The sequence below is a fragment of the Polypterus senegalus genome, chromosome 12 (assembly GCF_016835505.1).
Source record: "Polypterus senegalus isolate Bchr_013 chromosome 12, ASM1683550v1, whole genome shotgun sequence".
In the NCBI taxonomy this organism is placed as follows: domain Eukaryota; kingdom Metazoa; phylum Chordata; class Cladistia; order Polypteriformes; family Polypteridae; genus Polypterus; species Polypterus senegalus.
Genome location: NC_053165.1, coordinates 44,200,358 through 44,213,574, shown reverse-complemented (window position 1 = coordinate 44,213,574; position 13,217 = coordinate 44,200,358). Strand labels below are relative to the sequence as shown.

Here is a 13,217-nt window from a genome sequence, read left to right as displayed (position 1 = left end):
GTTTCTCATTCACGCAGGCTCACGCTGTACAACAGACCTTATCTGATGGAATACACAGAACAGAATTTTGATCCAGGCTTTGGTCTTGTCATGTCTGGACTACAGCAACTCACTTCTGGCAGGAGTAACCACATGTGCTATCAAGCTGCTGCAGATGGTCCCGAATGCAGCAGCCCATCTTGTATTTAACCAGCTGAGATGGGCACATGTCACTTCTCTATTCAGGTCGCTGTAGCTGCACACATTAAGTTCAAACCCCTGATGCTTGCCTACAAACTAGTCAATGGGTCAGCACCTGAGTATATGGAGACACTGGTGAAGTCCTATACTCCTTCTCACCCACTTAGGTCTGCCAGGGAACAGCGTCTGGTGATGCCACCTCTGCATGCTATCAAGTCTCAGTCCAGACTCTTTTCCTGTGTAGTTCCCAGTTGTGATATGAACTGACCACCTCCATCCAAACTACTGAGTCCCTCAATGTTTTTCAGAAGCAACTGAAGACCTATCTGTTCTGTGAAAATCTAATTGATTATCTTTGCTCTGTGATATTTTATATTTTTGGTTCATTTGTTGTTTTACGTTTAATTGCTTTATCCATTGTAATCTATGATTGTTAATTATTAGTTATTATAACTTTTTTACCTGTCCTACTACACATGTTGACAAAACAGGCCCCAGCCTAATGTTACTCGATTTTGTTTACCTCTTTTGTAAGTCACTTTGGATAAAAGCGTCTGCCAAGCAAATAAATGTCAGTCAGTCAGTCATTCTCCAGCCCGCTATATCCTAACACAGGGTCACGGGGGTCTGCTGGTGCCAATCCGAGCCAACACAGGGTGCAAGGCAGGAACAAATCCCAGGCAGGGCGCCAGCTCACACACACAACACACACTAGGGACAATTTAGGATCGCCAATGCACCTAACCTGCATGTCTATGTACTGTGGAAGGAAACTGGAGTACCCGGAGGAAACCCACACAGATACGGGGAGAACATGCAAACTCCATGCAGGGAGGACCCGGGAAGCGAACCCAGGTCTGCTAACTGCGAGGCAACAGTGCTACCACTGTGCCACCATACTGCCCGCAAATAAATGTAAATGTAAAAAAAAATGTTTTTCCAGTATTACATCTTAATTTTTCCCAAATATAGAGTTTCCAGTGAAAGCTAAACCCTCAGAAGATGGTACTTCAGTGCAGTGTCAGGTATTTTACAGCATTTCTGATTCAAGCCACATGGCACCTACTATATATGACAAAACATGCCATCATCCCAAATCATGTGAAAAATCATGCTGACAAAAATGTCGACATGCCAGTGAGTGGTCGTCTACCAGGTGAGGGGAAAAATGAATGCAATCTGTTGTGGATGGTTGAGCCCTCCATTAAACTTGACAGAAAGAGCAAAATATTGTTTGCTTATGTCCAAAGTATTTCCCCAAGTTTCCTTTTGTTACAAGTGTTCATCTTTAACTTCTTGTGTGTATCTACTGACCTTGAAAATTGAAAAACACTTTGGATTTTCAACAGCTGGTTGACTGATAATTTACATTTTTTCGTGGCTGCCAAGTAGCTAGCTGATAGCAGGATTTCTGTCAGAACTTAGGGTCTGAAGTTTTAAGATATGAGGGCTTGCTAGCACTTGGCTTGATCTACAAGGTTGATGATTCCACAGATCTAATACTAAATCACAAAACTTGTTTTCAGTTTTTCATCACTGACTTATAAATTTGTGAATGGCCTTGTAGCAAGATAGCTGTCTAATCTGTTGAAGGTTGGCCATTTTTCCTCGACCTTCATACATTTTAGAATTCCTGGTATTTCAAATTCCAGAAAGGAAATCAGACTCCAAGGTTAATAAGACAGTGTTGTCCTTGTTTGGGGCATCGGTGGAACAAAATCCTCTCTACTGGGCTGCTCAGAGTTGTAGGATATGGAGGCGAAACACAATCATGCCAATAAGCAAAGGCTAACATGTTGCAAATAATTAGCAGTTATTACTTGATATGGATTATGTTTCTAAAAAGCAACAGGGAGAAGTAAGCATGTAGTTAGGACTATATAAATCATGTCTTGCTGTTATTAGGCAGAATATATAAATCTAAGCTATTGCTATTCATTGAACCTTATTAATATTCCTAGTCAGATGTGCTAGTGAGCCTGTGCTGGTCTGCAGGCCACAATTTAGACATCTCTGTCCTAGGACCATCAAAGATGCAACTTGCACATCGTATTGCTTTCCTTCTTTACAAATCTCTGCACACTAGTTAATGTTTTAGTGAAGTACTATTTACAGTACTGTTCAGCGGTATGTGACCTTTCACAAAATTAATATAATGGCTAAGCAACTTTGATATACGGTTTGAAGGAGAACCATTTCACATTGTGTATGGGATATTCCATATTGTGAATTTCCCCTTGGGATTAATAAAGTATCTATCTATCTGTCTATCTATCTATCTATCTATAGTGCATCCAGTGCAATTCTACACACAACACCCTATAATGACAACGTGAAAAAAGTTTACTTGAGATTTTTGCAAATTTATTAAAAATAAAAAAACTGAGAAAGCACATGTACATAAGTATTCACAGCCTTTGCCATGAAGCTCAAAATTGAGCTCAGGTGCATCCTGTTTCCCCTGATCATCCTTGAGATGTTTCTGCAGCTTAATTGGAGTCCACCTGTGGTCAATTCAGTTGATTGGACATGATTTGGAAAGACACACACCTGTCTATAGAAGGTCCCACAGTTGACAGTTCATGTCAGAGCACAAACCAAGCATGAAGTCAAAGGAATTGTCAGTAGACCTCCAAGACAGGATTGTCTCGAGGCCACAAATATGGGGAAGGTTACAGAAACATTTCTGCTGCTTTGAAGGTCCCAATGAGCACAATGGCCTCCATCATCTGTAAGTGGAAGAAGTTTGAAACCACCAGGACTCTTCCTAGAGCTGGTCTGCCATCTAAACTGAGCGATCAGGGGAGAAGGGCCTTAGTCAAAGAGGTGACCAAGAACCCGATTGTCACTCTGTCAGAGCTCCAGAGGTCCTCTGTGGAGAAAGGAGAACTTTCCAGAAGGACAACCATCTCTGCAGCAATCCACCAATCAGGCCTGTATGGTAGAGTGGCCAGACGGAAGCCACTCCTTAGTAAAAGGCACATGGCAGCCCGCCTGGAGTTTGCCAAAAGTCACCTGAAGGACTCTCAGACCATGAGAAACAAAATTCTCTGGTCTGATGAGACAAAGACTGAACTCTTTGGTGTGAATGCCAGGCGTCACGTTTGGAGGAAACCAGGCACCGTTCATCACCAGGCCAATACCATCCCTACAGTGAAGCATGGTGGTGGCAGCATCATGCTGTGGGGATGTTTTTCAGCGGCAGGAACTGGGAGACTAGTCAGGATAAAGGGAAAGATGACTGCAGCAATGTACAGAGACATCCTGGATGAAAATCTGCTCCACAGCGCTCTTGACCTCAGACTGGGGCAATGGTTCATCTTTCAGCAGGACAACGACCCTAAGCACACAGCCAAGATATCAAAGGAGTGGCTTCAGGACAACTCTGTGAATGTCCTTGAGTGGCCCAGCCAGAGCCCAGACTTAAATCCGATTGAACATCTCTGGAGAGATCTTAAAATGGCTGTGCACCGACGCTTCCCAACCAACCTGATGGAGCTTGAGAGGTGCTGCAAAGAGGAATGGGCGAAACTGGCCAAGGATAGGTGTGCCAAGCTTGTGGCATCATATTCAAAAAGACTTGAGGCTGTAATTGCTGCCAAAGGTGCATCGACAAAGTATTGAGCAAAGGCTGTGAATACTTATGTACATGTGATTTCTCAGTTTTTTAATTTTTAATAAATTTGCAAAAACCTCAAGTAAACTTTTTTCACTTTGTCATTATGGGGTGTTGTGTGTAGAATTCTGAGGGAAAAAAATGAATTTAATCGATTTTGGAATAAGGCTGTAACATAAGAAAATGTGGAAAAAGTGATACGTCTTGAATACTTTCCGGATGCACGCACGCACGCACGTGAGCATCCAGATGTACTTAACATACCATGATAACCAAGGTCAGGGGTTCTCCCTCATGATGCTTGATCCACTTTTCCTTGTTAGCTGTATAAAATTGAGGGTCTTCGAAATACTCCAGATTGAATTTGCCTGACTGAGCAATGTCTTCATCATCCAGGAAACTGTGTGAGGAGCTGCCATCCCCTGTGTAGAGCTTGCTATTGATGTAAAATTCCACCACGGCAGGGTTGTGCTCTTCTGATGCCTGGGTAACCGCTGGGGATGGGCACAGGGCAATTGTGTTGCTCTGGATGGCGCAAGTCTGAAAGTCATAGGGAAAAGTAGAATTATTTATTTTTTTAATTAACAGCTGGGTAGTCAACACATCTGTAAGGCCACTTTTCAAATATTTAGATAAAGCTGATTGAGGAAAGCGGCAGATGCCTGTTATAATTAGGTATAAAATATAAAATTACATTGATATTGTTAAACTTAGAAATACTGTAGTTGTTTAAAAAATACAAAAATGCATAATTAACATAACAAAGTAATCAAAATGAAGGAGCATGCTAAGCTGTCACAAATATGGCTGAATCATTGCAGACAGTTTCAAGCTCCACTATTGTATATTTCTATTATTATTTCAAAACACTTTTCACTTTATATACAGTACAATGCTATATCAATAGATATTTATCTAGTCATGGAACAAAATAAAGAACACCCTGAGATTTTATCAGTCAGGATCTAAATCAAGACGGTGTTGTCATCACTGACTTCTATAAACAGAAATGCAACCTCTGGTGACAAATAAAACTTAACAAAATTCAATATGATTTTTTTTTTTTATCAAAATCTAAGCAAATGTTCAGAAACAATGGGGAAAAAATAAATCTGCACTATAATTCAGCAACACGTTGAACCACCTCAAGTAGCAATAACTTAAAGGAAACGTTTTGGAGAAATGACAACATTGCTTCATTTTATTGATGTTTGTGGGCAGCTCTCTTAAGATCTTGCTACAACATCTCGATGGAATTGAGGTCTGGAAATTGACTCGGTCATTCCAACACCTGGGCTTTTTTCTTTTTTAGTCATTGAGATGTGGAGTGGCGGCTCTCAGGTTAGGGATCTGCACCATCAATCGTAAAGATTGCTGTTTCGAATCCCGTAAATGCCAACAGTGACTCTACTCTGTTGGGCACTTGAGTGAGGCCCTTAGTTGCTTCGTCTGGTGTGTGATGTTAATATGCATCCTGCCCTGCAAGCAGGTCCTCCAACTTATGGGGAAAACTTGGGGTTTGGTGGCAGGATTGGCACTTCCAGTGTGGTGCTGAGGTGTCAACAGCTATACTCAGGTCCCAATCCAGGTGGTTCTTCGCGTGGTGGGTGCAGCAATGTGGTCTCAGCTCATGCTCCTGACTTCTCTTAGATTTTGATTTGGTGGTGTGCTTTGGATCATTGTCTTTTTGCCTGATCCAGTTTCATCCCATAGTTGGACAGATGCCATCATTTTCCTCTCAATAATATTTTGGTTTGAAGTGGAGATCATGCTTGTCTCAATGACGGCTAGTCTTCGAGGTCCCATGGTTGCAAAACAAGCCTCAATCGTTACACGTTCCACCACCACACTTGACAGTTGGTATGAGGTACTTATGGTGATATATGCTGTGTCACAGTGCATGATGACCAAAATATCGCCACCTTGGTCTCATCAGTCTAAAGGACATTGTTCAAAAATGTCTGTGGTTTGTTTAGATGAAATCTGGTATAACGTAACCCAAAAAAGAAGGGCGTTTTGCCTTTCCACCCTTTCAAGAAAGCCATATTTGTCGGGTCTTTTTGTAATTGTACTGTCATTAGTGTGAACATGTAATATGCTCACCACAGACAGTATGTCATGTGATAAAGTTCTTGGGTTTTTCTGAATTTCTCTGAGCATTACAAGGCCTGACCTTGAGCTGAATTTGCTGGGGTGTGCAACCCTGGGAAGATTGGTAACTGACTTAAAAGTTCTCCATATGGAAACTATCCAAATCACCGTAGAATGGCGAATTTCAAATTATAACCCTTCTCAAATTGATGAGCAGAAACAATTGCTAATCTGAGGTCATGGCTGATGTCCTTTCTTCTTGACATGATGTGAACACAACCCTGAGTGCTCCAGAACACCAAACAGCTAAAAGCTTTTCTTTTTATAGACTTTGTCACATGTCCCGGTGATTTGCTAATCTTGTGCATGCGATTAGTAACACCTCACTGTTAAATGCGCCGTTAATTATTGTGGAAGTTGGAAGGGTGGACTTGTTTTTTTTCCCACATGGTTTCTGAATGTTTGCTTCCTGAAATCTGTTATGTTTAATTTGTCGTCTGAGGTTGCATATCTCTTGTTATGGAAGTTAGTGATGACAACACAATTGTGATTTAAACCCTGATTAATGATATCATAAAACTGAAGGAGAATTTACATTCTTTTCCCCATGACTATAGATATAGATATACAGTAGCTATAGAAAATGTTGGATTATCTCCATTCATCAAAGGGGAAGGGACAGTTTTTCTTGGTATTTTTCAGTCTGAATAGTTCAAATACAAAGGCTTCACAAATCTTTAAACAGGTTGAAAATTAAACAAGACATGAAACATCAAAATTTCTTGTGAACAATAAGAATTTAATACAAAGAGGAGCGATGCACCCACAGACAGTTGATTCACAACAACGCTAGCACAAGATGAGGAGGCCATTGGACAGGAAGGGAATTGAATGTGTGCCGTCCTAAACAAGTGGCACCCATACGTTTGTAATCCACCTGTTCAGATGTGTTACTGTGTACTCCTAGCTTTCATACACAGTTGCAGGAGAACAAATGTTACCATCTGTGCAACAGAATGTCTTTATAATCAGTGTAAAACTGTGACAATATATTTTATTTGCTGTGAAACAAATTGCCTAAAAAGTGTCTGCTGTCTACTTGATGATCCGATTCACAGGTCAGTAATGAGTCAGCACATCACAACATTTATCTATTAGCCATGTGCGTATAACTAGGCCTGCAGCCAATTCGACACTTGAGATGACCAATGATATACAGTAAGTGTGTCTGTGTGGAACCCCCCACTGGGGTGGTCTGGTCAAGTTGCTTTTCAGATTATGAAGAATAGATATTTTATCATTGTGTATTAACACTGCATTGCTATATAAATATTGTGAAATTTCTGAGGCCCCCAACAACCCCCCAACTGCACGGTACTTGACAGCAACCCAACTGCGCGGTGTGCTGAAACAGACAGGAATTGGTTGTCCACTGCCGGTTCAGTTACAAGTTCACAGGCACACTGTGTGACGAGTCTGTCGCCAGTTGGTTGATGCGGGGAACATTTCAAACCGGTCGCTGACCTGGCTCCTCTCTTGTGCGGGAAGGCTATCTGTTCTTTTGATCTGAGACGGGAGCGAATGCAGGACGATGTCATTGACACTGCTTGCATGCTGCGTGTGTTTAAGTGACAGCTCCTGTTTGAGAACATTCCTGTCTCCACAACAATAAAGCTGATTTTTTTCAGAAACCCGGACCCAAGTCTGTGACCCACACATTCTCATATATTCATAGCCACCTTGGTAAAAGGAGAAGCGTCCGTGTATGTGTGCGTGAGTATGTGTCTAACTGCTAGGTTTAGGAAGAAAAATTTAAAAATAGGCAAACCATGTAGTAGAAGAGTCAAAAAAATCAAAAATAATAATAAAATACCAAATAAGGGTCTAAAAATAAGAAAATCGGTCTTGGCCTATTCTGCTGTCTGACGTTATATGCCAGCAACAACAGCGTGGAAGTGACTTTTTTTGCATCCTCTCAGGCCAAGGGAATGAGATTTGTGTGTGTAATGCTAATGACTGATAGCTTTGCGTGGTGAGGAATGGATGAGTGAAAATAACGATAAGTCGACGTTCACATCAAACAACCAAAGCCCTGACACAGAGTAACAAAACCAGGCCTATCCAGTAGCGACCCCTGCCAGGTTTTCCAGGGAAAACTCTTAGACTATAAAGGGTCAATTCAATGAGTGATACTAAAAATGGGTGTCTCTATCCAAAGAGGAAGAAGCTGCCTTGAGGGAAAGGGATTGGGTGCGTAATATTATACCAGACCAAATCGAAATGTTATATTAATATATTTTTAATTGCTATTGTCACAGACAGCTGGGGTCCTTGCCCGGCCGGGATGCCTCTTCACTGAGAGGACCGGGTGAGCAAGCGTGGGCAGAACAGTACCTCCCCAGGACGCTACATAGCAGCCCCCATGGGTTGCAGTGGTGCCTTGGACTCCTGCAGGGCTTCATGGGAGATGGAGTTATCTACAGCTCTGTTAGGATCTGGGGGTGTTGCCAGAGGGCGCTGCAGGTGCTCCAGAGCCCGTGTGGATGGTTCTTCTGCCACATTTATATAAAAGGAGCTAGCAGACACCAGTCGGGAGGAGGGAGACGAAGCTTGCCGAGGAGGAATGGAAGGGAAAGAAAAGTATTGTGTTTGGTGCTTGGACTGTGTTGTGGGCTCATGGGAATGGGGAAGACGTTCTTCACGAGTGAAGAAAGATAAAAAGCTTGTGTTTTTATAGGTGTGCCTCCTGTGTCTGTCTGTGTCAGGTTGGGTGGTTTTGTCACACTGTATATGCACTTCTTGCAGAATTTGATTTTACCTTTGAATTACCCAATAATGGCCGGCACGATGGCGCAGTGGTAGCGCTGCTACCTCACAGTTAGGAGACCTGGGTTCGCTTCCCAGGTCCTCCCTGCGTGGAGTTTGCATGTTCCCCCCATGTATGTGTGGGTTTCCTCCCACAGTCCAAAGACATGCAGGTTAGGTGGATTGGCGATCCTAAATTGGTGCTTGATGTGTATGTGTCCTGCGGTAGGTTGGCACCCTGCCTGGGATTGGTTCCTGCCTTGTGCCCTGTGTTGGCTGGGATTGGCTCCTGTGACCCTGTGTTCAGATTCAGCGGGCTGGAAAGTGGATGGATGGATTATACAATAATAATAATTCACATTTATAATAGCACTTTTTTCGCTACTCAACTCACTTTTCATAGACAGATGGCAACCACTTCAACCTCCACTAATGTGTAGCACCCACCTGAATGATGTGACGGCAGCCATGTTTGCGCCAGTATGCTCACCACACAGCTTCCAGGTGGAGAAGGGGTGAGAGAGACAGTTAGCCAGTTAGAGAGAGGTGATGATTAGGGGGCCAAAATCGATGTGTGCGTCATGGACAATTTAGTCAAGACATCGGGATGCACCCTACTCTTTACGAATGATGCCCAGGGATCCTTTATAACCACAGAGAGTCAGCACTTTGGTTTCACGTCTCATCTGATATTTACAGCACAGTGTCCCCTTCACTGCACTGGGATCCACACACAGACCACATGGTAAGCACCCCCCCTGCTGGCCACACCAACACCTCTTCCAGCAGTGACCCAAGCTTTTCCTGGCTGGTCTCTCATTTAAGTACTGGCCGAGCCTGAACATGCTTAGCTTCAAGTGGATGACCTGTTCTGAAGCGCATGTGGTATGGCTGCTAGGAAGATATTAAAAAAAATAAAACTGAAAAAAGAAAATGAGGCAAAACAAAATATAATGCAAGAAGAAAAACTATAGACAAATATTTATATGTAATTAAGGCAACTTCTACTGTTTGTTTTTCCTCTGTATGCCCCCATGGAGAGAAACGTTTTAAATCCCCAATTAAATTAAGTAAAATGCAAACAAACCTTATGAAGATGACACTCATCCACACTCATTCTCCCACTTGTATTCCCCTCCTTCTCCTTTTATCCTTATCAATGAGTGTTTATAACAACAAGACAGCAGATTGTGCCGACAGATCTGAGCTCAGCATGCTCACTGCTGCTAATCAATGGCGTCTCTAACTGCCTTGTTGTGCTTTCAGTGTGTGTGTGAGTGAGCTCTCTTACTCATTTCCATTCTGTCTGAGGTTGTGTCCTGAAGGTTTCATATTATATATCTCATATTTCATGAGACCACCCATTTCTGGTAACTAAATCAATAACAGATTGAAAGCTCCTGCGCTCAACAAGACCATAAAGACAGCATGTTAAGTTTTTATATTAGCGTCAGCTGTACCAATCCCTTTACTCTCATATTCATTCAGATGCAGCATGATACTACTTGTATATTTTATATGAATATTTTCACTACGCTGCCTCGCAGTTAGGAGACCCGGGTTCGCTTCCCGGGTCCTCCCTGCGTGGAGTTTGCATGTTCTCCCCGTGTCGCGTGGGTTTCCTCCGGCGCTCGGTTTCCTCCCACAATCCAAAGACATGCAGGTTAGGTGGATTGGCGATTCTAAATTGGCCCTAGTGTGTGTTTGTGTGTGTCCTGCGGTGGGTTGGCACCCTGCCCAGGATTGGTTCCTGCCTTGTGCCCTGTGTTGGCTGGGATTGGCTCCGGCAGACCACCGTGACCCTGTATTCGGATTCAGCGGGTTAGAAAATGGATGGATGGATGGATGGATATTTTCACTACCCATTCTACTTTCATACAGAACCTGCCTTTCAAATACATGACCACTGAAAACAAATGTCTAAATGACGGACTCGGGTTACGTTGAGTCAATATCCACATAAAAAATGGAGTGTGGTTGTGATTTACTGTAATAGCGCATGTACTATTCTTCCCATTACTCGTTTTCCATACTCCAAAACATTAATTTTACACATATATTTTCACAAGAGTTTTTAAAATGGCCATACCTTGTTCATACTGTGATGTTTTAAATGGACACTGCGTGTTCTCTACACCCCACTTTTACACTTATAACTGCCTTCACCATACTGCTTTCTTTGTAGTTTCTTAACAAAAGATTTTTGTTCTTTTTATATTGCATAGATTGTGGCAGTAGGGGGCGCTAGTGCTCCCTTGAACCCTCAGGTACCACGCTGGATAAAAGTCCCAGACTCTTTATTGTTTAACACAAATGTGCACCAAGCACCTTCCACACTACTCATAAATTATCAACACTCTTAACCAATCCTCCAACTCCCAGACCCTTAGCCACCCTTCCTCCCAGCTCAGCTGAGTGTCTGGACTGGTTTCTAGTCCTTTTATAGCCCCTGACCCGGAGGCGTTCCTGTCCAATCAGACAACAGTTCCTTATTCCTTCCGGGTCAGGGCAAACAGTCCTTTTCTTCACTCCGGGAGCACGTCGTTCCTTCCCGTCACGTGACCGTGACGTACTCCCGGGTCATAAGGCACAAAAGAGCCCACAAACCCCCTTACAGTGACTCCTGGTGGCCCCCAAGGTATCCAGCAGGGCTGTGTATAAACACTACAAAGTCCATGAGGCCCTGCTGGACCCCAGGGCACGATCCTGCTGTCGGGAGAGCTCGTTCCTGGCGGCCTGGGGGTGAGGACCGGAACCAAAAGCTGGCAATCCTCCACAATATATACACAACAAAATGACCATGGACCCTGTGATCATCAGAGGTGACTGTGTGCAGAGGGTGCAGACCTATAAATATCTGGGAGTGCAGCTGGATGACAAATTGGACTGGACTGCTAATACTGATGCTCTATGTAAGAAAGGTCAGAGCAGACTATACTTTCTGAGAAGGTTGGCATCCTTCAACATCTGCAGTAAGATGCTGCAGATGTTCTACCAGACGGTTGTGGCGAGTGCCCTCTTCTACGCGGTGGTGTGATGGGGTGGCAGCATAAAGATGAAAGACGCCTCACGCCTGGACAAACTTGTTAAGAAGGCAGGCTCTATTGTAGGATTAAAGTTGGACAATTTAACATCCGTGGCAGAGCGACGGGCACTAAGCAAACTCCTGTCAATCATGAAGAATCCACTGCATCCACTTAACAGGATCATCTCCAGGCAGAGGAGTAGCTTCAGTGACAGACTTTTGTCACCATCCTGCTCCACTGACAGACTGAGGAGATCGTTCCTCCCCCACACTATGCGACTCTTCAATTCCACCCGGGGGAGTAAATGCTAACATTAATTTTATTTTAATTTTTTTCATTTTATTACTATTTAATTTAATATTGTTTCTTTGTATCAGTATACTGCTGCGAATTTCCCCTTGGGATTAATAAAGTATCTATCTATCTATCTATCTATCTATCTATCTATCTATCTATCTATCTATTTATCTAAAAAAAACAACTTTTTGGTTGCCATAATCTATTGCGGCCAAGTGAAATGCGTATCTTACTGTATATGTATTTTTAAGCCATTATATTGATAACAATTATACAAGGCTAAATCAAAAAGTAGAAAACAATTTGAAACGTATAAGTTAACCCCAACAGACAGAAGCTGACACACACCCTTTACCCAGCTGGCAGCTACACTTCCAAGACATGTGGCCTGGATAAATTACTGAGGCTAATCTATACATACCAAGCCGTACCTCTAACAAATAAAATTTTCCTAACAGTCGACGGTTTAAACATAAGCACATAAAAGCAGATATGTCAAAATAAATGGATACATATATTAAATGAAACAATAACCAAAAATGCAAATTTCACACGTAGAAAATAAATATATATACTATATATATATATATATACAGTATAAATATATAATATTTATATATATATTATATATATATAGATATGTATAAACCACCACCAAAGCAACAACGTGACAACACCATATATACAATAACAAACCTTCCCTTGCCCCAATAACATAGAATAAATGCAAAACACAAAAAGCAATGAATGAATACCGAAAATGCCAATGATAGTGATCTTGAGTCCGAGTATACAACAGTCATCCTGAATACGGATGACTGGTCAACAGTTAAGTGATGTGTTTGAATTTCCCAGAAAAAATGGAGCGACCTCACCGTGAATCCTCGGTGTGCGGTGGATAATGTAGTCCAACCCCTGGGTCTCTGGCGATGATCGAATTGAAATAAGTCCGGCGGAATGAAAAACAAACTGGTACCAAAAGCGCGATGTTGAAAACAGCAGATAAAGTTGGTTCGTTGTTGTGAAAATGTAATCTCCGTCTTTCTCCTTTTTTTCCTTATCTATTCCCTACTGATTGTTTATATAGTAATGAGCCAGCTGGAATTGATTGATTGTAAACAGGTGCCTTCCATCTTGGGGCTGCGGTCTCTCTCCATCATCCGTCCCCCCTGTATTTACGGGGACAACATTCACTGACGCAC

General features: G+C 42.5%; 1 protein-coding gene across 2 annotated transcripts in view; it reads right to left on the bottom strand.

Moving 5' to 3' along the window:
• The window catches only part of plxnd1 (plexin D1), a 243,171-nt gene that overhangs the window by 87,764 nt on the left and 142,190 nt on the right, over positions 1–13,217 (bottom strand). For both annotated transcript variants that reach the window (XM_039771008.1, XM_039771009.1), the window contains exon 18: positions 4,061–4,336. In XM_039771008.1, the coding sequence (XP_039626942.1) occupies positions 4,061–4,336 (276 nt within the window). The remainder of the gene's footprint in view (positions 1–4,060; positions 4,337–13,217) is intronic.